Source organism: Mastigoproctus giganteus, chromosome 9 (assembly GCF_048544385.1).
Source record: "Mastigoproctus giganteus isolate SK-2022 chromosome 9, ASM4854438v1, whole genome shotgun sequence".
Lineage (NCBI taxonomy): Eukaryota > Metazoa > Arthropoda > Arachnida > Uropygi > Thelyphonidae > Mastigoproctus > Mastigoproctus giganteus.
The window spans coordinates 110257048-110278877 of record NC_143583.1 but is presented as its reverse complement, the minus strand read 5'-3'; the positions used below and the strand labels follow the sequence as shown (position 1 = coordinate 110278877).

General features: G+C 35.6%; 1 protein-coding gene across 2 annotated transcripts in view; it reads right to left on the bottom strand.

Moving 5' to 3' along the window:
- Positions 1 to 21830, bottom strand: part of LOC150080636 (uncharacterized) — a 76527-nt gene that overhangs the window by 10144 nt on the left and 44553 nt on the right. For both annotated transcript variants that reach the window (XM_090381224.1, XM_090381225.1), the window contains exons 4-5: positions 9169 to 9287; positions 7320 to 7515 (exon numbers count right to left, since the gene is read on the bottom strand). In XM_090381224.1, the coding sequence (XP_090237350.1) occupies positions 7320 to 7515; positions 9169 to 9287 (315 nt within the window). The remainder of the gene's footprint in view (positions 1 to 7319; positions 7516 to 9168; positions 9288 to 21830) is intronic.

Sequence of the window (21830 nt, the reverse complement as noted above, 5' to 3'; positions counted from 1 at the left end):
AAGAAAAATTGAAATAAAAATAATAGTTAAATAATAATAAAAATAATGAAATATTAATTTTATTTCAATTTTAGCTTTTTAACTATTTTATATTTATATACTTATTTTTATTTATGTTTAAATTTTATTCCTTCCTTTTGATCTCTGTTGGGTCAGCTATGCTGTATACGTTTCGCATGTATACATCATAACAGAAACAGACCCTGCTTATTGCGGTGGCTCCTACGGTTTTGGCTGCCAACCCTCTGAAGTAGTTCTTCAGAGGGTCGGCAGCCTAGGACCCACTACTTTAGGTACCATCGTTATTATCATTATTATTTTTATGTTAATCTAATTTAATTTCAGGTTATCTCTTTTACCTTGCTGGCATTCTCAATTTTTTCCATGATAATTACAATTGACAGGTCAGCATCCCTACCCAATACACTGAAAATATACATTTGTCTATATATATATAATAATAAAAGAATAATAGCATTAAGAAGCTAAGTAATCGTGGAGGGTGGAGAGTAACAGTACAAAAAGGAAGATAATGTTGATTATGGATCAGGAACACTGCATTAGCAAAATGTACCCTACAGCCATACTGTGTGTGTGTGTGTGTGTGTGTGTGTGTGTGTGTGTGTGTGTGTGTGTGTGTGTGTGTGTGTGTGTGTGTGTGTGTGTGTAGTATGTAAACAGTGCAAAGGATATTTTTGTTTAATCTTATTGAACCTACGGTATACACCAGAAGTGAACTCGACTGAATGGATAAGGAATGTAGCGATATATGGTAGGATGAGGTGACCAGGTAAGATATGAAAAAGAGACAGATAATTGGCAAGAAATTAAAATAAATGAAAAGTTAATGTCTGCACCACAACACGGACATAGGTTGGTTGGTTATTAGGAGTTTTATGGAACATCAGCATCTAGGACTATTGTGCGCCAAGTCTGAGGTAATAAAATATAAAAATATAAAATAACATATCTAGTTAATATATTATAAACAAATATATGGCATAAAACATTTATAATATATTAAACATTAAAGCAATCTAAATAAATCTATATAAATTAATCAATTGTAAATACCTGAATACATCTGACACATTGTCATTGTCCGATAAAATCTTCCTGAGTGTATAAGGCTCAGACAGATGGCTAAAACAAACGGCGTTCATTACTAAAAAAGTATATTCCACTAAAATATGATGAATAGTTAAGTTTACTTTACAATGTCTACACACAGGACACTCATCAGCCCTCAGCAAATACGAATGCGTCAGGTGAGAATGTCCTATGCGTAGCCGAGCAAGAACTACTTCCTCCAAGCGAACCATGAATGTCAATGCATTATTACAGGCATTATTAATTAATTTCATTTAGCTTGTTGGTAGGGCATCCATTCCAAGTTTCTTGCCAACATGCATATAATTTTTTGTAGATTAGTTGCTTGCAGTCTGTACAGGGGACTGACAAGCAGATGCGACTGTGGTGTTGCTGATTTTGCTGCTGCATCAGCCAAGTTATTTCCTCTGATACCAACATGGCTAGGGATCCAGAAAAAGCGAATATCAAAGTTTAACTCTGAAAGGGAGTATAATATTTACTGCACCCGACATAATACTGGATAAGGGGTTCTCACGTTAGATAAGGCCTGTAATATGCTTAGGGAGTCCGTAAATAGAATGCACCTTTTGGTACTGGTGGGTTTTTATATGAGCCAAGGCCAGTTCTATTGCATGTAGCTCTGCAGTGTACATGCTACATTCACACGGAATACGATTGCAGATTGTTTTGCTTGGAAAAACACAGGCAGATCCCACAAACTCTACAGACTTCGAGCCATCTGTATAAACCGGCAAGAAGTCAGGGTATTCGACAAGGTGTGCTGCAAAGAGTTGCCGATATATACATGGCGATGTGTTAGCTTTCAGCCAGCTCTTAAAAGTGAAGTCACAAGTTGGAGATCGTATATTCCAAGGAGGAAGGACTTGCTTGGCTGACGTGGATATATTATCCAACATGAAGCTAACATCATGAACCAGATCTTGAATCCTGATACCAAAGGGCCGACTGACAGTTTTACACGTATTATATAGATTTTCCCACTGTGGCATATACACAGATGTCCATGTCGGATGGTCAGGCAGGGATTTTATTTTTATGGCATATTGTAACAACAATTGCTGACATCGAAGCATCAATGGTGGTTCATTGGCTTCAACGTATAGACTTTAGACAGGCAAAGTACGAAATGCCCCTATGGTGGATTGGATCAAGCCATCGGAGTACAGAATTTCTAGCAGAACCATAGTCAAGTTTAGAGCAAATGAGTGCTCAGTATAGCCACAACAATGTGCTTCTATCTGCTCCCCAAAAGTTGGAGGAGATAGCACTGAGCATGTTCAAACCCCTCGCACATTTTGCTCTAAGCTGACGGATATGGTGTAGGAATGTCAGCTTTTGATCAAAGATGAGTCCCAAAATTTTGTTTCTACTACTACAGGAATTGGATTCTGTCCAAGTCTCGAAATATCACACTGTTAAATGGTAAACTTATGTTTTGAAATGCGTGGGAATCTATGGCTACAGGAAGAGATATGACAAAAGCAAATAGGAGTTCTGGGTCAGGATGTAGATTCCGTTTGCAGCAGAAATGCAAACAAACGGTCTTTTGGGCATAAAACCTAAGCCCAGGAACTAAGATGATTGACTGCTTGTTGCAATTGTCGTTCAATGACTCTCATGCTACAGGAGTGACAAAAAATACTAAAATCATCAATACAATGCACTATTTATTGAAGGAGGAAGCTGTGTTGTAATGGAGTTAACTTTGACTGCAAACAGCGTAACATTGAGGACAGCCTTGGGGAACTCCTTCCTCTTGACAAAAAAAAAGCGGGACACGCTGGATTGTTGTTCTAGTTAAGTTACTATTGTTTACACTTCTTACTTGGCTTGGCATCCAGCAGGTATATTTTTAATTCTTAATTTGCATATTCTAATTGTTTTGGAAGTATATAGTAGGTAAAGCTTTGAAGCCACTGATGTTTGCCATACTATTTTATTTAATTTAAAAAGATATTTCTTGGCTAAATGCCTAAGAGTATGGAGTTTGTTTATGCATGGATAATGCACACACATTTCTACTACCAAGGTAGTTTAATGCATCATTTTAATTATATCTCATATTGTTAATACCTTTCACAACAAGTTGCCATGGTATTGCACTACCTCAAATAAATAACGCTTATTTGAGGTAGTATAATAGTACTGTTCCTTATTCTTGGCACTGTTCCAAGGCTTTTTGGCTCCTTCATACTCTTAGGCATTTAGCCAAGAAACATCTTTTAGATTAAAAAAAACCACACATACACCATCAGGCATCTCTCATATTGTGGAGTTATACTTCATAACTGAACTACTGCAACAAAAGGGTACCCACCCACCAAAGAGGAGGCCCAAAAGCCTTGAAAATTTGCCATCTGGGTGGTGGTATTGGTGGTATCTGCCGAGAATAAGTAACAACAGTCCAATAGTCTTCTCCATAGGTGAAGCTTTACTTATTCGAGGTAGTGCAATACCATGGCAACTTGTTGTGAAGGTATTCACAATATGAGATATAATTAAAACGATGCATTAAAACTACCTTAGTAGTAAAAAATTATTTTTGTGTGCATTACCCATGCATATACAAACTGCTAATTTAAATTTATTTCTTATGTGTGTGTGTATATATATATATATATATATATACACACACCTCTTCACTGCTCCATACATTATTTTCTATTTTATATAATTATCTGTAATTACTCATATAGCAAATTGTAAATTTCCACACAAAAATATGTTACACTTTTTGGAAGTGAAATTCATTAAATAAACTTCAATTTACTATTTATTAAGGAGAAGATTTTTAAAATAGTTTTGAGTTTATTAAAGATAATAGAACATTATTATTATTAGATTATTTCAGTAGTACAAGCAAGGGAAAGGGGGAGTTAAATGCTTAAAACATTTTATTTCTACCTCATTCTGCCAAATTCAACTGCCTGCCCCTATCATTCTCCCAACTGCACTAATCACAACTCTTTGACTTCCTTTCTTTGAAACTACTTTCCCCAGTCCAACCTTCCTAACACTGAGTTCATTTTCAGTGGTGATTTTAATGTTCACAACTCTAGCTGGCTTGGGTTTTCTAGTTACACAGACCTAGCTGGTCAACGTCTAACAACTTTACAATTACTAATGGCCTCTCACAGATTGTTCCTTTACCTACCGGAATACCAAACAGTCCTAACCACACACCCTTGATCTTTATCCTCACCAACCACCCTAGAGGTGAACTACCCAAGTACTAGAGGTGAGTGGTCCTCTAGACACCCCAGATCACAATTTGATGATGGTCTCTTCTCCAATGGAGACCTTTCTCTCATAGCCATTCTCAAGCTTCACGCTGTTTGTAATGCCAAACAACGTGGCCATTCTCAGCTTCACGTTTAGTATTACAAGATTGCAAAATGGGATAATCTGCAAGATTTCCTTTTTTTTTTCTTGTTTGTATTACTGTTTTAACGTCCTTTATCTAAACCTTGGGTTTCAATAAGTGTGCTAAGGCTCTTCAATAAAAAAAAAAAAAAATGTTGCATATCACCATTGGCTCACATCAAAATCTCCAGGTTCGTTTTCTGCCTATGCTAAAGCTCACAACAATTGTAAAGCAATTACACTGGTCAACAAGGTTTTGCTAACATGGATGAAAGTAAGCATTTTTTGTATGTGCTGATTATAAATATGACAGTTAAAAGTTTCTATCACATCACATTTTGTTTAGAAAAATGCAAAAACAGTTTCAACAAACGTAAAATAGCTTCAAAGTCAAAAATCGTCCAACATCACACACTCTGTACCATTCCCAGTCGAATTTATTTATCAAAAAAGAGCCCTATCTATGTTGTTTAATGGTATACTAATACCTTTTTACAGTTTTATGGTCCTGAGGAGTGGCTGCTCTGAGTTATATTGCTATAATCCTTATTATGCGGTAGCACGTTTGGACCCTACAATATTTCCAGTGGCCAGATGCTCTATGAAAGACGACTTGTTTACAAGCTGTTTTTAGCCCTTAAATGCCACACCACAACTACCACTAGATCTTAAATTTGCAAGATCTAGTTGGTAGGTTGTGGTGTTTTAAAATTCCGTTTTAGTCTTGTGAAAACTTGTGAAATGGAGCGAAAACAGCATGTGTGCATTAATTTGCCAAACAGTTTTCACTATGTTTGTAGAAAATTTACAGTGAAATCAAACCGTCGATCAATCACAGACAAAGTGAAACAAGCTTATTATTTTTATTTTGGTTGTCACGTGGGTGATCAGGATAAAAGGTGGACACTACTGTATAATGCACTATGTAAATCTGACTGGATCGTAAAGTATAGAAGAACATCACAGAGCAAGTCCGAAACCCTGCGGCACCTACAGCAGCATACTGGTTGCGTGGCCAACCGCCTCCCCCAGCTGCCAGCTAAGGACCAAAGAAGAAGAAGAAGAAATCTGACTGAATGGATGTACAGTCTCCCCATGATTTGGTTAGGGATTTAAATCTTTCAAAGCAAAAGGCTGAGCTATTAGGATCTAGGTTGCAACAGTGGAATTTGCTGGCAAAAACCACGAGGATTTCCGTGTTTAGAAAACGAAATGAAAAGTTTGTGGGTTATTATCAAATGGAAGGGTCTCTTTGTGTCTGCAAAGATGGGAATGGATTGATGGATGAAATAGGATTTGAATGCAATCCTGAAGAATGGAGATTATTCATCGATTCTTCTAAACTTGGTTTAAAAGCAGTTTTGCTACACAATGGTAATATCAGTCGGTCCCAGTGGCTATGAAAGAAACCTATGATAGCATGTCATTGCTATTAAATGCCTTAAACTATAAGAAATATTGTTGGAAAATCTGTGGTGATTTAAAAGTAATCACTCTGTTGCTTGGACTACAGATCTATTGAGCAGAAGAACATCATTATATTGTGAAGGAATGGCCCATCAGAGAAGAATATACGTTCCTGGGGAACTCAACATCAAATGCACACCTTTAGTGAAACCTGAAATGGTGCTTCTCCTGCCCATTAGGTCTCATGAAAAATTTTGTAAAAGCTCTGGACAAAAATAGTAAGTGTTTCGAGTACTTAAAAAGCCAGTTTCCAAAAATCAGTGATGCAAAGTTGAAGGAAGGTATATTCATAGGCCCACAAATTAGGCTTTTAAAGGATGAAATCTCTGAAACTAAACTTAAAATCACTGAAATATCTGCATGGAAATCCTTCAGAGTTTTTGTTAGTGGGTTTCAGGGAATAAAAAAAGTAGAGAACTATAAAGAGTTGATAGACGAATTGTTGCATAACTATCAAAAGTTCGGATGCCGAATGTTGCTGAAGATACACTTCCTACATTCGCACCTGGACTTTTTTCCCGACAACTTGGGATCTGTCAGTGACAAACAGAGGGAATGATTCCACCAAGATATCCACACTATGGAGCAGAGGTATCAAGGGCAATGGGATCCAGCAAAGATGAGTGACTATTGCTGGTTTCTGATAAGGGAGGACCATTCTGCTCATAAGAGAAAAAAAATAACTGTACATAGTACGATTTCCTATTTTTGCTTCCACTTTTGTGAATTAATTGCTTACTTAAATCCAAATAGGCATTTATAAAGTTTAACTATGTTATTTTTTATCCATTTGGAATGTTTATTGGTCGTCATTTCTATTTCAAGCAATTAATTTACAAGAAAAGTAGTCACGTATTTAGATAAGTCAAAATTCACAATTTTTGGAAAAAAAAAAGGAGCACTAAGCCATAACATGAAAATGTGACGTGCTACAAACTTTCTACCGTCATTTTCATTTTACATGTGATTTAGTCAAAATAAGTTGATTTCGTTCATGTTACCAAAAAAAAAAGTTTAAATTGTTGGATAGTGTTATTAATCAATCTAAACTATATTTTCAACAAGCTAAGAACAGAAAACTTGCTTCCTGTCTGGATCTGCCTGCCATACATGATCAGCTGTTCAGCAACATCTGCTGAACTCCCAAGTCCTAACTTAAACTTCATTATAAGAACTATTTCTACTATACTATCCATTATTTCATCTACATCTAGGAAACCATGGGCTGGAGAATCTATAGTAGAAGTGTGTGGATTAATCATTTTTAACCATCAAAATCATGCTGTTATTCTTGAGAAGTAGAGTAAGTATTAAGTCCTCAAAAACCTGAAAAACGATAAACCTGAAATAGAAAAAATAAAAAGTATAAACCTTACTTGTAGTTTGAGAGGACTTTCATTGGGTATAATTTCTAATTCCTTGTGCTCACTGGAACACACATCCTCACTATCTGGTCCAAAATCAGCTATTGCTAGAAGCCTTTCTACTTCTGTGGCTCTGATTTGGGCTTCATCTTTAACAAAGTAAATAGGTGGCACTATTCCCAACAGATGCTCACTAGTCAACTGTGCTCTATAGAGAGGAAAGCAAAACAGTCTCAACTGTACCTAAACTTTTCACAGACATAACATTAACAAAACTGTGTAGCAGAAAAATATATAGATATGAAATTTGTAACTTAATCATATAGCAGCAATTTTTATTTACTTAATTAGTAATGTTAAATTATTAACCAATAAGTTCTGTTTTATTCTATACAACATAAATATAAAATCTTTATATTTTTGATTGTTCTGAACAGATCTGTGTAAAACACCTTGAAATTGCAACTTAATTTTAACAACGTTAGTGGTGTGTTTTGCAGTTCTTCAAAGCAACAAACTGCTCCACATATATGGCTTGATGTTCTCAGTCTAGCCTGTATAGACTGAGATTACCTGATGGTGGGGAGAGGGTTAAAGCTGGGGGAAAATCAGTTTTGTTTAATTTTTCTCCTGCTTGTGAAATTTTGGAGATGTTAAGATCTTACTAGCCTGGTAATTACTAGCTGAGGTTAGGAATACAAGGAACAGTAAAGACTGGTGAGAAGATGAGTTACATGCAAAGTGGAATTGAAAACTAATATGGTATTCACTAATTTTTTGTGTTGATTAGAAGAACAAAAATGACCACATGACCAGAGGAAGTTCCTGTCAGTAGCTCCAGAGCCTGTGATCCTGTTAGCCAATTAGTTTCAGTGCCTTTCTATTCTTATTTCATGCCATGACAGACTACTGAACACCGTGGAATTCTCTGAAACAAATCCAGAAAATTTTAAACAAAGCAAATTATTTAACCTTTCTACTTTAAACTAGAAATTTATATTTAAGTTTTTTTTCGTGCTTGTTGTCGTTGCACTCATTGTTTCACACTTGTTACCAGTATATTAGGTTACGTTTTGCCACGTTCTGCCCAGAAATGGCTCAGAAAAGATTTTCTTACAGTGCTGAATTAAAGTAATGAGGAGTTGTATGAATTTTATGATGAATAAAACTTGAGTTCAATCTTTATGTAATACATTTTTTTTTCAAATTTTGAGCCCCAAAATTAAGGTGCGTCTTATACATGGGAGCTTCTTATACATGGGGAAATACGGTATGTTATGCTGGAAACTGAATAGAAAATCTCAAATGTCAGTTATAAAAGGAATAAATTAGGAAAGTTTTTTCCTTTTTTTTTAACATTAATAAATTTGAATAAAATGAAGTGTGTGAACGAATTGATGAAGTAATGTGAATAAATTGAAGTTTTCCATTTTCTATGAAGTAACGTATGAATGCAAAATGTAATTCTTTTCACCAATTAATTATTAATTAAAATTCATAATATATAAAAAAAGTAATTGTTTTCACTATACTGCATGTACCTCAAACATAATATACTTTAATAATTGAAATTACAACATAATTCACAGATCTTATGGATTAACAGAATAAACAAATAGTAATTCATTATTTATGTATTTAGTAAATTAAACACAAAAAAAAATATTAACTCTCTGAAATGCAACTTTATGATGAAAACTGCCTGAACAAGAATTTTTATTTTTTTGTGCATCCACCATATTGCCCATTGATTCCTCCAACCACTGCACTGCAATAACTCAATAAAATATTCTAAACAAGGCAGATATAAAATTTCCTGAAAATCAGAACACTTCAAAAAGTACTTTTGGATGCAACCTACCTGAGTTTCTTAGCACAGGACACAAGACTTTCTTCAAGAGTTTCTCCATCACATTTCATATCTAATCTAGTAGGTATGAAGAACACATTCACACAACTGAAGTTTGGTGCAGTTTTCACCTATGAAAAAAAAACATAATACCATATAAGAGGATAGTTTCCAATAAAGGAAAATATTTGTAAAAGAAGAGTAAGCTGCTACTTCATTTTTGTTCAGTGAGCTTGATTTTAACAACTGCAAGTACAGTCAATAAGCCATTAATTATGCAGAAGCATAATAGGAGATCATCACTGAATAGGATTAAAACATATTTATGCCATTCAACAATATACTATATCTAGCCAAGCTTAACATAATGCTGAAATTACAACTCAACTAATCTTGTTTTCAAAAAAAAAAAGTAACACTATGTACTGTAAAATGTTCTTGTTTTGGGGGAGTGAGGAATTGTACATAAAGCACTGTCACAGTGCACCACTATGTATTATGTCTATACAAATGTGTGTTCATGAACCAATCTGCAATGAGATGAAGGTGCCTCCGTAGCCAGGTGGGAAGGAGCAGCAGTGTGTAGCACACGCTTCTTGATTAGACCGGGGTTCAAGCCTGTAACCACCAAATACGGAGGATGCGGAAAGGTCAGGGAATGACCACTGCATATTCCCAGAGCAATATGGCCTTAGTTGCTAATGCTCCTAAAAAAAAAAAACCCCAAATAACAGCAATGAGATGAAAAAGCCTGGAGTAACTCATGGTAGAATCATACTCCTGCCTGAGATCAGCTAACTATAACCTTAACTGAAACAGACTGAGAATTCCTCCACTCTTAATTTCCAATGGGATCTGAACATACTCCAAATGAGTAGCACATGGTGAATCTACTATGTCATCATGGAGGAAATTATATCAAATAAGGCAACTATTTACATTGCCTATCACACAGTGGCTCCTGGACCAGAAGAGGATGGAGAAGCTAAGAAATTAACAAGCAAACTATTAGGTTAGATATAATTCAGCAAATATCATTTTTAACTATTGCCAGCTACTTGATGAGGTACAAAAATTACCACTTAACCCACTATTGTGGTCACTTTAAATTGCACACAAGCTTTGCTATTTCATTAGGAAACCATTCTTGTTTACTCTGAAGTAATTCACACTGCTTTCCAAGTTTTTTTTTTGCCACAGTTTCACTATTAAAAATTCTTTAAGTCAATCCAAATAAGTTCACGACTCATAATATCCCTTCACTGCTACCAGTATGATGCTGTACAGGTTAGGACATACTAGAATGTAATAAGCAAGTGGTCTCCACACAGACAGCAAAGAAAACCAACAACATACAATATTCCAATAAGAAACTAGATCTGCATTATCCAACAAAGTTACCACTCGCCACATGTGGCGAAACGGTTATTAGCATGTGGCGAATTGATGACCTACACTACAACAAATTTATATTTCTGAAATTTGATTATGTGTTTGTGTGCATTTTCAAGATTATTAATAACTTAATTTTCATTCATTTTTATTAAATGCATAACTAACGCTTGCCTTATCAGAATCTAATGGGGGCATAGATTCAACCTTGATTCCCATTCATTGCGGAATGCACTTGAATTATGGGCAGACCAATGAGCACAAGTGCTGTCTCCGAAATTAAAACATTGTATTGTATTGTCAGCAGTGTCATGTGCATTGTTTCTTGTTCATTTATCAGGAACTAAACATAGTGAACGTTGTACAAATATTTTGCCTCAAATACATATATATCGGTAAGCACTGTATATATAAAAGTATTTGATCATTTATTAAAATATTCTTGGCTTATTTCACATATGGACTAGATTTGTAACTTAGGAAACAACAAAACATACTGGAAGAAGTAACTTGCTTATAATGAAAAAGATTCGGCAGATACAGCAAAGAAAAAAAAGAGATTAGAAAAAAGTCAAATAAGTTCACTTATTTGATTGGAAAAAAGTCAAATAAGAGATTGAAAAAAAGTCAAATATGGTAAATTCCAACTCCCATTTAGCATGGGAGTTGGAATTTACCATAATGGAAATGAATGAAAAACCTGTATGTATATTGTGCAAAAACAGTTTCAAAAAAGCATTTTCAAAGTGCGCATACTGAGTTTAATAACAAGTTTCCTATTGGTAAGCAAATTTGAGTTCATGAAATAGCTCACCTGAAGTCAAAATTCAACGAGCAACAACAAAATTTCAAACAATTTCTAACATTGTCTGAGTTAGTAACTTTGGCTAATTTTAGCTAACTCTTAGCTAAAATTGTGGATCTTAGCTCAAAAATAAAACCTGTTTTCAGATGGTGAGTTAGTGAAAGACTATCTGTACTGTTATGGAAACTTTACTAAAAAATTACCCACTGAATACAAAAAGTGACAAAGCAGAAAGTTCAAAATCTACAGATGAGTCAAACAGTTGCTCATTGATTGCAAGATGTGGCTCAAAATCTTGAAACTGAACTATGTACTGAATTACAGATGAGCTCATGTTTTGAGCTTTGGATGAGTCAACTGATATCAAAGACTGTGCAGAGCTGGTTTTTTGGATTAATTTTGTCTCGGAATTCATAAAGAAAAGCTTACAGCTCACGGATTGAAAGACCGCACTCATGGCACCGACAAGCTTAAAGTATTTTGCAATGTTGCTAAACAGTATAAATTAGATTTAAAGAAACTAGTTTTGGTAACATCATATGATGTAGCACCAACGATGATTGGGTGCATGCTTCTATTAGCCCTCCTGAAACAGCACTAAAAAGAGAATAGCTTTAATGGCAATGCTTTGGTCTCATTCCACTTCATTTTACATCAAGAGAATCTTTGTGCTCAAATGACGGAGGACAATGCATTGAAAGATGTGATGGACATGGTTATCAAAATAGTGAATTATATTCGAGGCAGCGCTCTGAACTATCAACAATTTGCAGAATTACTGATATCAATGTACTATATTTTGCAAATGCATGTTGGTTAAGTCTTGGAAAAGTCTTGCAACAGTTCACTGCTTTGTTAACACCAGTCTGAAACTTCTTTGTTAAAAAATAAACTTTTTCAGCATTGGAGGATAGAGAATGGCAATGCAACTTGCATATTTTGACTGATATTACTGCCTACTTTGAATGATTTGAACCTATAACTTCAGGGGAAACAAAAGCCTAATTTGTGATTGGCACAATACATACAAGATACACAATACATTGGCACAATACAAAATTAATCAACCTTTGTATGCACTACAAAAGGTTTCAATTTTGATTTAAATTTATCAAAACTGAAACCTTTTGTAGTGCATCATACGAAGGTTGATTAAATTTCACACATTTTCTGCCATGATGGTACAACATACAGAACAGCTTGATTTTGACAAGCAGCATTATGTGGAATGGTTATAAAAATTACTGGAGAAATTGGTACATTTGCATGAAAATTACAGAATTATTTTTCAATTCATGCTTAATTTCCATGATTAAAAACTCTCTCAAGAGCTTTTGAGTCAATTAGATTCTAACAAGGCTGTTTTAGAGACCAATACAGTAATGTTTCAAAAGCACTCTTCAGTTAAAAGACAATTCGATTGTGGAAATGTAGTTGAGAATTTTGAATAGCCATAAGTTCACAGTTATAAATTTAATTATTCCAAGACTGTTTTTTGATGTTTGGATCTGCATGGTTCTGCAAATCAACTTTTTCAGTGTTAACTCTTATAAAATCAAAATACAGATCATGAATTCTGGATGATAATTTGTAGGCGAAGTTACGATTCACAGTAACTGACTCTATTCCTAATTTCCATGCACTAATTATTGCAAAGATTTGTAAAGTATCCCACTGATTACTAATAAATAATTAAAAACGCACACACGTGTGTGTGTGTGTGTGTGTGTGTGTGTGTTCTTTTACCCTTCTACAGAAAATTTATTAATTATAAATGAACATGTATGGCAAAATGTTGCCATTTTCACCACAAGTTTAGCAAGTATATGAAAACTGTTGGACACTGCAGCACTAGATGAGCCTGCCCCAGCATAGTCATGAGAGCAGCATGACTTACATAACATATAAAAAATCCAAAAAATATTGTTCAGCATGTGAAAAATTAAATTAAGTTTTTTTGATTAAGGTTCACATTATGTTTTGATTAAAATTAAATCTTTATTGAACAAGGTGAAAATGTGCTATAAACTGCCAATATCTCAAACGTGATTTCATGATTGCCAGTGGGCTAGTGAAGAAGATAGCTATTTTATTCAATGATGATTATAAATCAACACTATATCATCTCTTCATTGCCATTCTTTTCAATATCAATTCAGGAATAAAATTTATTATAACTATATTTACATATACAGTCAGTTCTGCTATAATGCACATTTTTTCAACCCAAATTTGCTCCAACACGACTGATATATTAAGGAACAATGCCAGTATAACTCGATTTTCGTGTTGGCTCGTGCGTGATTTTATCTGCAAGTAACACTAGGCGAACGCAAAACCCAGCACCAAGCTGAACGTAGCGACCTGTGCAGCAATACATACAAGTTTACAAAGCTTAAAAAATGTTAAACGTCCAATGTGTGAGAGCTATATTTCCCATTTACTGTAGTTGTATTGGTCGGGGAGACACTGTTGTCATTTGCTGTATTCACAAGTTAATAGGTGATATTATAGGTCGACTCATGTTTTCAGGAGCTCACATTTTTCTCTTCTAACAGAAATTTCATAAAGCGTGATAGCATGAGCAGAAGAGCACATTCTGGAGGTCACTACCATAAAACAATAAAAACAATTTGGAGTTGCTGGTTTATTGGACTTTTCTGTTAGTGCAGTCTGTTATAAATGGGACCATGTCTCTGATATCCCAACAATATCTGCCTTTGATACCTTGATCAGCACTTCAAATTCAAATTTATTTACTATACTTCTAGCATTGGTGTACATGCAAGTATACATGCACCTGTTCTTACTCTTAGTTACCCTAACACAGCCCATGTATTTACTTGTTTCATGATGACTCCCAGCAGCTCTTGAAATCCCCAGAAGCTTGCTCTCTAGGCTGCTGCTGCTCATTACAATAAAAGCAGTGCAAGAATCACTTTCACCTCTGCCTGTGGCTACTGTTAATCTATTAGTCTGTGAATCCCCCCAAGCTAGCAGTTTTCCCAACCCACCTGCTATGGTAGCATCAGCAAATATTCTTGCACCCTTTCTATTTAAGTGTATCATCCCTGTAGAAGCAGTCTCTCCTGTTAGCAAGCACAGACCACACTGAAAAAATTCTACCCCGTGAGCATTGCACAATCTCTCCAGGGCCAAATCGGTTGACAAGGCTCTCGCCACATACTCCCTCGTATCATGTCTAGGCAAAATTGCAGACACTTTCAAATTCAACCTTAACTCTCGGCTTTTTGATGTGAATAACGTCTATGCTGGGGGTACCCTACGGCGCTCAGGCTGTCACAAAAAGTGAAACATTTAACCGCTATTATATCTCCGAAACTAATAGACAATAGTATAAACAATTTATACTTATTCTGTCAGGTATATAATTCCGTTGACAAATATGCAAGAAAAAATTAGAAATTTTGATATTTAATATCATTTTTTTTGAACAAACTAATTCACATTTTGGTCATTTGCCATTGCACCTTGGTTGCTTTCACTCTCAATAACTTCTAAACTATGACAGATAGACATAAACAGTAAAATTGTTTATGTCTATCTATCATATCTCAAAATTGTTCAGTAGGAAACGTAGTTTTTACATTTATAAATAGTTTTGATGTAGTTTGTATGGTTCCCGGGTAATAGCGATGCAAATTTGAGAGAGTTGAAAAATTTGAGCATTTTCAAGTTTGTTTTTGCAATATCTTGAAAACTATACATGTTAGACAAAAACAGTAAGCAACAAAATTATTGCCCTTTGAGAGCTCTACAAGGATATATAACTAGATTTCAAATTGGGTTTTTAGTTTTCAAGAGTTGAACAACTGGTTAAAGTAGCTACTTCATTCAGTTACTTCGCATTTGTCGAGCAGTGCGGTTGTGTTTCATTTAGTTAAGTTGTGAAGATGCCGAAAGTTACATCAACTAAATGTGTTTAAAGATTTTGACAAAATCACAAATCTAACATTGAAAAGCAAGCACCAAAGTCGGCTGCAGAGCGCAAGAGAGGATTGTAAGTATAAACACAAGCAAGATCAATTAGAGGCAGATGTCCAGCCATCAACATCGAAAAGAACAGTGCAATCAGCGAACAAAGATCTTCAAAAGTGTTATACGTTAGCTTCAAAAGAATTTGAAAGAATATTTTTGAACAACTTGTTCGGATATGCCTGCAGTGTTTGCGTCAGACTGAGATTTCAGAATGATTTCAGTTTACCAAAGCCAAACCATATACAAATTCTTGAAGATGAATTTCCAGAAGCAGAGAACGTGCCATTGTTTATGCTTTGCAATACATGTTTCACAAGCTTAGAAATGGGAAATGTACCGTCATTATCCAAGTCCAACAGCTTCATATATCATCCATTTCCATCGAATTTACCACTGCTCGATTGTATAAGCAAACAGTTGGTTTCGGCTAGATTGCCATTCATGTAGATTCGATGTTTGAGATATGAAATTGGCAGTTATAGTATCGTCAGACAAATCATAAATGTTCCAGTCGACATGAATAATATGGTTAGAGAGCTGCCTTGTGCTTTAGAGGACAATTATGCAATCAACGTTCACATCAAGAAGCATTTGATTCATAAGTCAACTTACTTGCGAGGATATGTGAGAAAAGAAACGGTCAAATCGTGGCTAAGGTATTTAATCAATACTCCTCTATACAAATGTCATAACATCACAGTCGGTCATCAGTTGCTTGCTACAGTTTCATTGAGAATCACCAACAGCGAACAAGTACACAATGTAGAGAAGATCGCGTCATCTGAAAGTGACATCGAATTACTTCTGACACAGCAACACACTTTACTTTGGAATGAAGAGTAATATCTTGCAATTGCTCCTGGAAATCACAATCAACAGATGTCGGTAGTTTACATTGAACGTGCTGAGGAACTGTCATTTCCAGCGATATACTTAGGCCATCCACGTAAATTTAAAGACGGATTGTGTTACTCCTTTTATGATGGCAACTAGCAAAATAAGACGAAAAGATAGCAGAGGAGTAATGCCACATCATACTCTATACATGGCGATGAAAATTTTACACTTTAGAATAACCAAAGGTTTATATTCCACTTTCAAATGAGTCGGAGAAACTTCCAACATAACAAAATGTATGATAGAAGACCAAAGATTTGTTGAAGAATGCGTTGATGTAACTTGTCGTTTCTCAACTCCATTCCAAATTCTGTACTCTACTGGTCTCAAAGCAAGAAAGATGTCTTTGCTATAATCAACTTCGTAAACCGACCATGTTTCTGACATTGAGTGCGACTGAGGTTCGCTGGCCACATCTCTTGAAAACACTTCACAGAATAAACAGTAGCGAAGATACAGAAGCTGATGATCCAATGAAAGGATTGCCAGCATTGCAGTTACGAAGCTAGCCAACGAGGATCCAGTCACATGTGTAATATACTTCAATAAGCTAGTTAATGTTATAATGCATATACTGCAATCGAAAATGTAAAATCATTTTGGGAAATTCAAAGTAATCGAATTCTTCAAGCATATAGAGTTCCAGCATCATGGCAGTCTGCATGCTCACATTTTGCTGTGGCTACAAAATGATCCTAAAGAATTGGTTTTGGAACACCAAAGACTGTAGAAATAATAGATGAATTGTGCAACATCGATGCTTCGGATCTTCCAACGTCTTACTCAAGTGCACAAGCATACATTTACTTGTTTCAAGAAGAATGATGATCAATGCAGATTCAATATTCCATATTGGCCTATGGATCAAACTCGAGCAGTTTCTAGAAGAGCACAAGTTGGATACAAAAACTTACTTGAATGTTATTGGATCAGGATTGACAAGATCTACTGTTCTAAAGAAAAGAAATATGACACAACTTTGGATGAATAGGATTGAAATACCTTCAATCCTTGGATAGCTGGTATATTAAATTCGAACATGAGAATATGTTAACAAAACCAACAGAGGTATAAGCTATTTGCATCAGGAGTTGATCAAATTGCAAGAAGAGTATCCAGATCAAGACTACACAAACTTGTTAAAACGTGCTGGCATTAAAATGTCAAACAGCATTGAAATGATCTCGCAAGAGGCAGCATGGTATTTGCTTCACCAGCCAATGTCTGAGGCTAGCAGAAAAATTGTATACATTCCAACTACTTGGCCTCACGACTGTTAGAAAAGTAAGAAGAGCAAGAAGCGAATGGCTGAAGAAAATCTCAATGATGATTCTACCGACATATAGAATGAAAATATTATAAAGAAATATGAGAAAATACCAAAAGATGGAGAGCTCAGTTCAGCTTTGCTTGGCTAATTTTGCAGCGAAATACAATGTTGTGAAAAGACAATGTAAACCTAGAAAACAGATGCGAGTCATTAGATATTGCCACTATGAAATGTCTGAATTGGCAGAGTATAAACCTTTCAAAAATGAAATGGTTGATCTTAGATTCAAACAAGTTTCTTCAGATGTACAATGAAAATGAAGAGTACTTTATGAATTGCCGCAAAAGGTACGAGTCGAACATCGATATTGACAAAACTTTAGAGTACCATAGAAAACTTTGCATCGAAATTGATGATAAACAGGATGCTCAAGTGAAATTCGAGGAATATGTTCAAAGTCGAATAGCAGAGTAACAGACTTCAAGAGAACAATGATGATATTGAAATGATTTCAGCATAATGTCATGACCAGCGACGATTACTGCAAGTTGGTTCGAATGCGAATAGAGAACAATGAAAGCTGATTCTTGAAGTTATACATCGAATAACAGATCAAGCTAACATGAAACCGCTTCAAATATTCTTTACTGGTCCAGCAGGCTGTGGCAAGACATTTACCTTAAAAATTATGATGGAAACTTAAAATCACTTAAGTCAGGCACACAACTCACTTAACAACACATTCGTCATCTGCGCATTGATCACTATGGCTGCGGGAAGGCAGCCATAGTGATCAACAGTGCTACAGTTCATTCGCAGTTCAAAGTTGGTATGATGCGAATAAATGGTGGTCTTGCTCGAGAAACTTTGCAACTCTATCGTAACGCTTTTCAAAACATTCAAGCAGTATTCATCAATGAAGTTAGCATGAATGGAGCTGACATTGTGCATACGATCAATGCCAGACTGCAAAAGATCACCTGAGAATTCGATCGAGAGTTTGGTAGTTTATATATCATATTTTGCAGAGATTTGTGTCAGTTGACACCAGTGAATGCAAGGCAAATACACAAGCCTCATAAGAATTCTCTCGGTGTGGTAGTCTATTTCTTTCCACTGGTTCGGGTGATGAGACAGAGCGATGTTGTATTCTCTGGCATATTAACTAAAATTGGAAATGGCAAAACGTTAGACGTTGAAGAAAAGAAGTTAATCGAAAGTTGATTTAGAACACGAGACTTTGTCATGGAACAAGTACCACATGCTGTTCATTTGTTTCATCGTAGCAACAATGTTGTTCAATATAACATTCAGGTGTCGGAAGGAAACACCACCGTCGATTGTACAGCCGATGATCACTTCACCGGTTACAAGAGTCATGAACAGTTGACTAGTATGCGAACAAAACTCCATCAAATGAGTGTAGCAGAGACCGGAGATTTGCCATACATATTGCTTGCTTTTTTTTTTTTTTTTTTAATTTGGTAGTTGTTGGCGTCGGCTTCTGTGGCCATAATGCGCCTCCCAAGGTTTTTGCAGTACTTTGATCCAAGCCCAAGGCGGGATTCGAACCCGCGACCTTTGGGTTGCCAGGCAGGTACTTTACCCATCCGGCTAGCCCGGTCGGCCCATATATATATTGCATCTATCAACTAGAAAACCTTACATGATCACTACAAACATCAATGTTGAAGATGGTTTGGTCAATGGAGCGATCGGAATTTTAAAGCATGTTGAGTGGAAGAAACAGAAATCAAAAAGATTGTGGTTACATTTCAAAAGCATGAATGTTGGAACTAAGAGTCATCTCAAGTCTTGCCCGCACATATTGTCGCGTAATGGCATATTAAAATCTGGCTGGACTTTAATTACGAGACAATTCTGCCACATTATCTTTCAAAAGCAAAATGCTTAAATGCAAAAGAATCCGATTTCCTTTGGTAGAAGCTTGTGCCATGACAGTTCATAAATCTCAGGGTGGAACTTTCAAAGAAATCACATTCGATTATGATAAGTCTCGAACAGCAACTGGTATACGTTGCATTGTCAAGAGTTAGAAGCATCAATGGCCTGTACATCAGAAATTAGAAAGACGACTTTACATTCTACCATGCTCACAGTTGTAATGCACCTAAGATGCAAGATCTTTGAACTGAATTAAAATGTTTGAATAACCATTGTTTGGAAACACTCTCTACAACCGCATTACAATTTTGGGATCAAGTTGCTTCGTTGAGTTTCAGAATGGTATTGTTGAATACACAGAGTTTGAAACTTCATAGCAAAGACATTACGACTGATCCAATTCTCATGGAATTCGAATATCTTGGCATTAAATGAAACATGGATTGAAAACAATGAAAATGTTGATGTTCGAGGATACAAATGTATCACACAATTCAAAGGATGTTCTGTGCAATCTGGTGGTGTTGTGATATACAATAAAGTCAAATTGAAAATATGTACACCACATATTCTCATTACTGTGGATGCAGACTCGCTACGGCAAATGACTGGTACAGATAATTTGTGGCGATATTTGTGCAGCTGAAGTTGAAATAAATGGATAGAAGACTTTGCTTGTAACGTTCTACATCTCACCTAATTCAACTTTTTGGAGCAGATTAAAGTTTTCTTAATATCCAATCTAGCAATTTATATGCCAATTTGGAGACATACCTAAAGTTGTAAGGAAATTCAACTTTCAAAAGATCCCAATAATTTTAGTAAGCGATTTCAACATTGATGTTAAGAAACCTGAAAATGCTCCATTCCTCAACTTCATGGAATCAACATTCGATCTTAAACTCGCATCAGATCCTACAAAATCTACTACGCGTGGTCATGTATTGACTTGGTCTTCAATCGCAATGTTAATAGTTTGAATTTTTTCAACTAGTATCCTACTTTAGTTACGACAAACCTTTATTGTTGATTGTAAGTGAAAATACCAAATAAAATACAACTGATCTTATTAAGCTTAAATTGTATTTTTTCATTTCACATGACGTTATACACGGATCCACCTTCAGCTCCATGGAGCCAACGTCAATTTTTTTTCAACACTGACCTGAACTTGTTAAGTAAATCTGCAGATCTCTTACTCTTAAGGTCATTAGTGCCAAATGTATGGTGGAACAAAGAAAGATTTCATGTTGTGGGGGGGGTCCCACCTCATCAATAACTCGGTGCATCTGGAGCAACTGAAGGACACAGCATTACAATAACCTCAAAGCTGGCCAAAGCAGTTGTGAGACTGTGGTTCCTATACTGTGAAAACTACTAATAAACCAATAATAAACAATTTGCACAATACTAAAGACAAAAAAAAAATCTTCAATGATTCTCCCACCCACAAACACACAGTGCCCTTTAATGAAAAATTAATCAGAAATGGGACTAATGTAATGGAATTCATTGAAAAATATAACAAAATTAAATGAATACATACCAATATATCCAACTCAATTAATAATATATACCAATGATAACATTAGCATTAGCATTAGTAGAGGCATTTGATGCAAGAAAGCAAGCTTATGCAGCATCAGCCAAAAAAAAAAAAAAAAAAAAAAAAGTAACATAAATAAATAAAAATAACCACTTCCACTTCACCCCTCTGTTCGTTCGAAATACCTGTCCAGCTGAGCCTTAAACTTATTTAGGCTATCAACTTCCACGACAAGGGATGGAAGTCTGTTCCACCCACCAACCACCCGCTGGCTAAAGGCAAATTTCCGCACATCTATCCTACATCTGTCTTTCCTCAATTTGAATTTATGCCCTCTCAGGTGATTTTTCTGAGCTAGAGGAAGAATCCCATCAGCATTGAGCATAACTTTCAACAATAATTAATATTTTATCATACTTGGGCAAATGTACAGACAAATACATTCTGACAACTTGTTTTTTCACCATACCCCTATATTTATCCAGCAGGTCATCCATTCATGTGCACTTAATTAGACCCATATGAATAATAATATTAATAAATAAATAAACTTTCTGTTTATACTCCAGGACGACCAAATGGTGAGAAGAGTTCACAAGATAGACAGAATACAAGAAACAGCACCGTATTTAGCAGCCACGGGCTTGAACCCCTGGTTACTCAAGGCACGTGTACTTATGCACCTGCGCACCTGACCAATTTCACCCACCTTAAAAAACTGACGACCTGTTGGGCAACACCATCAACTGTAGCTCCTAGCAGGCATATGCCATCCACCTATCCTTATTACAAAAAGCATTACTCCTTTTCCTGACAATGGAATCTCCCGGTAAAACAATCCTTTTGAACCAGTGCAGTAT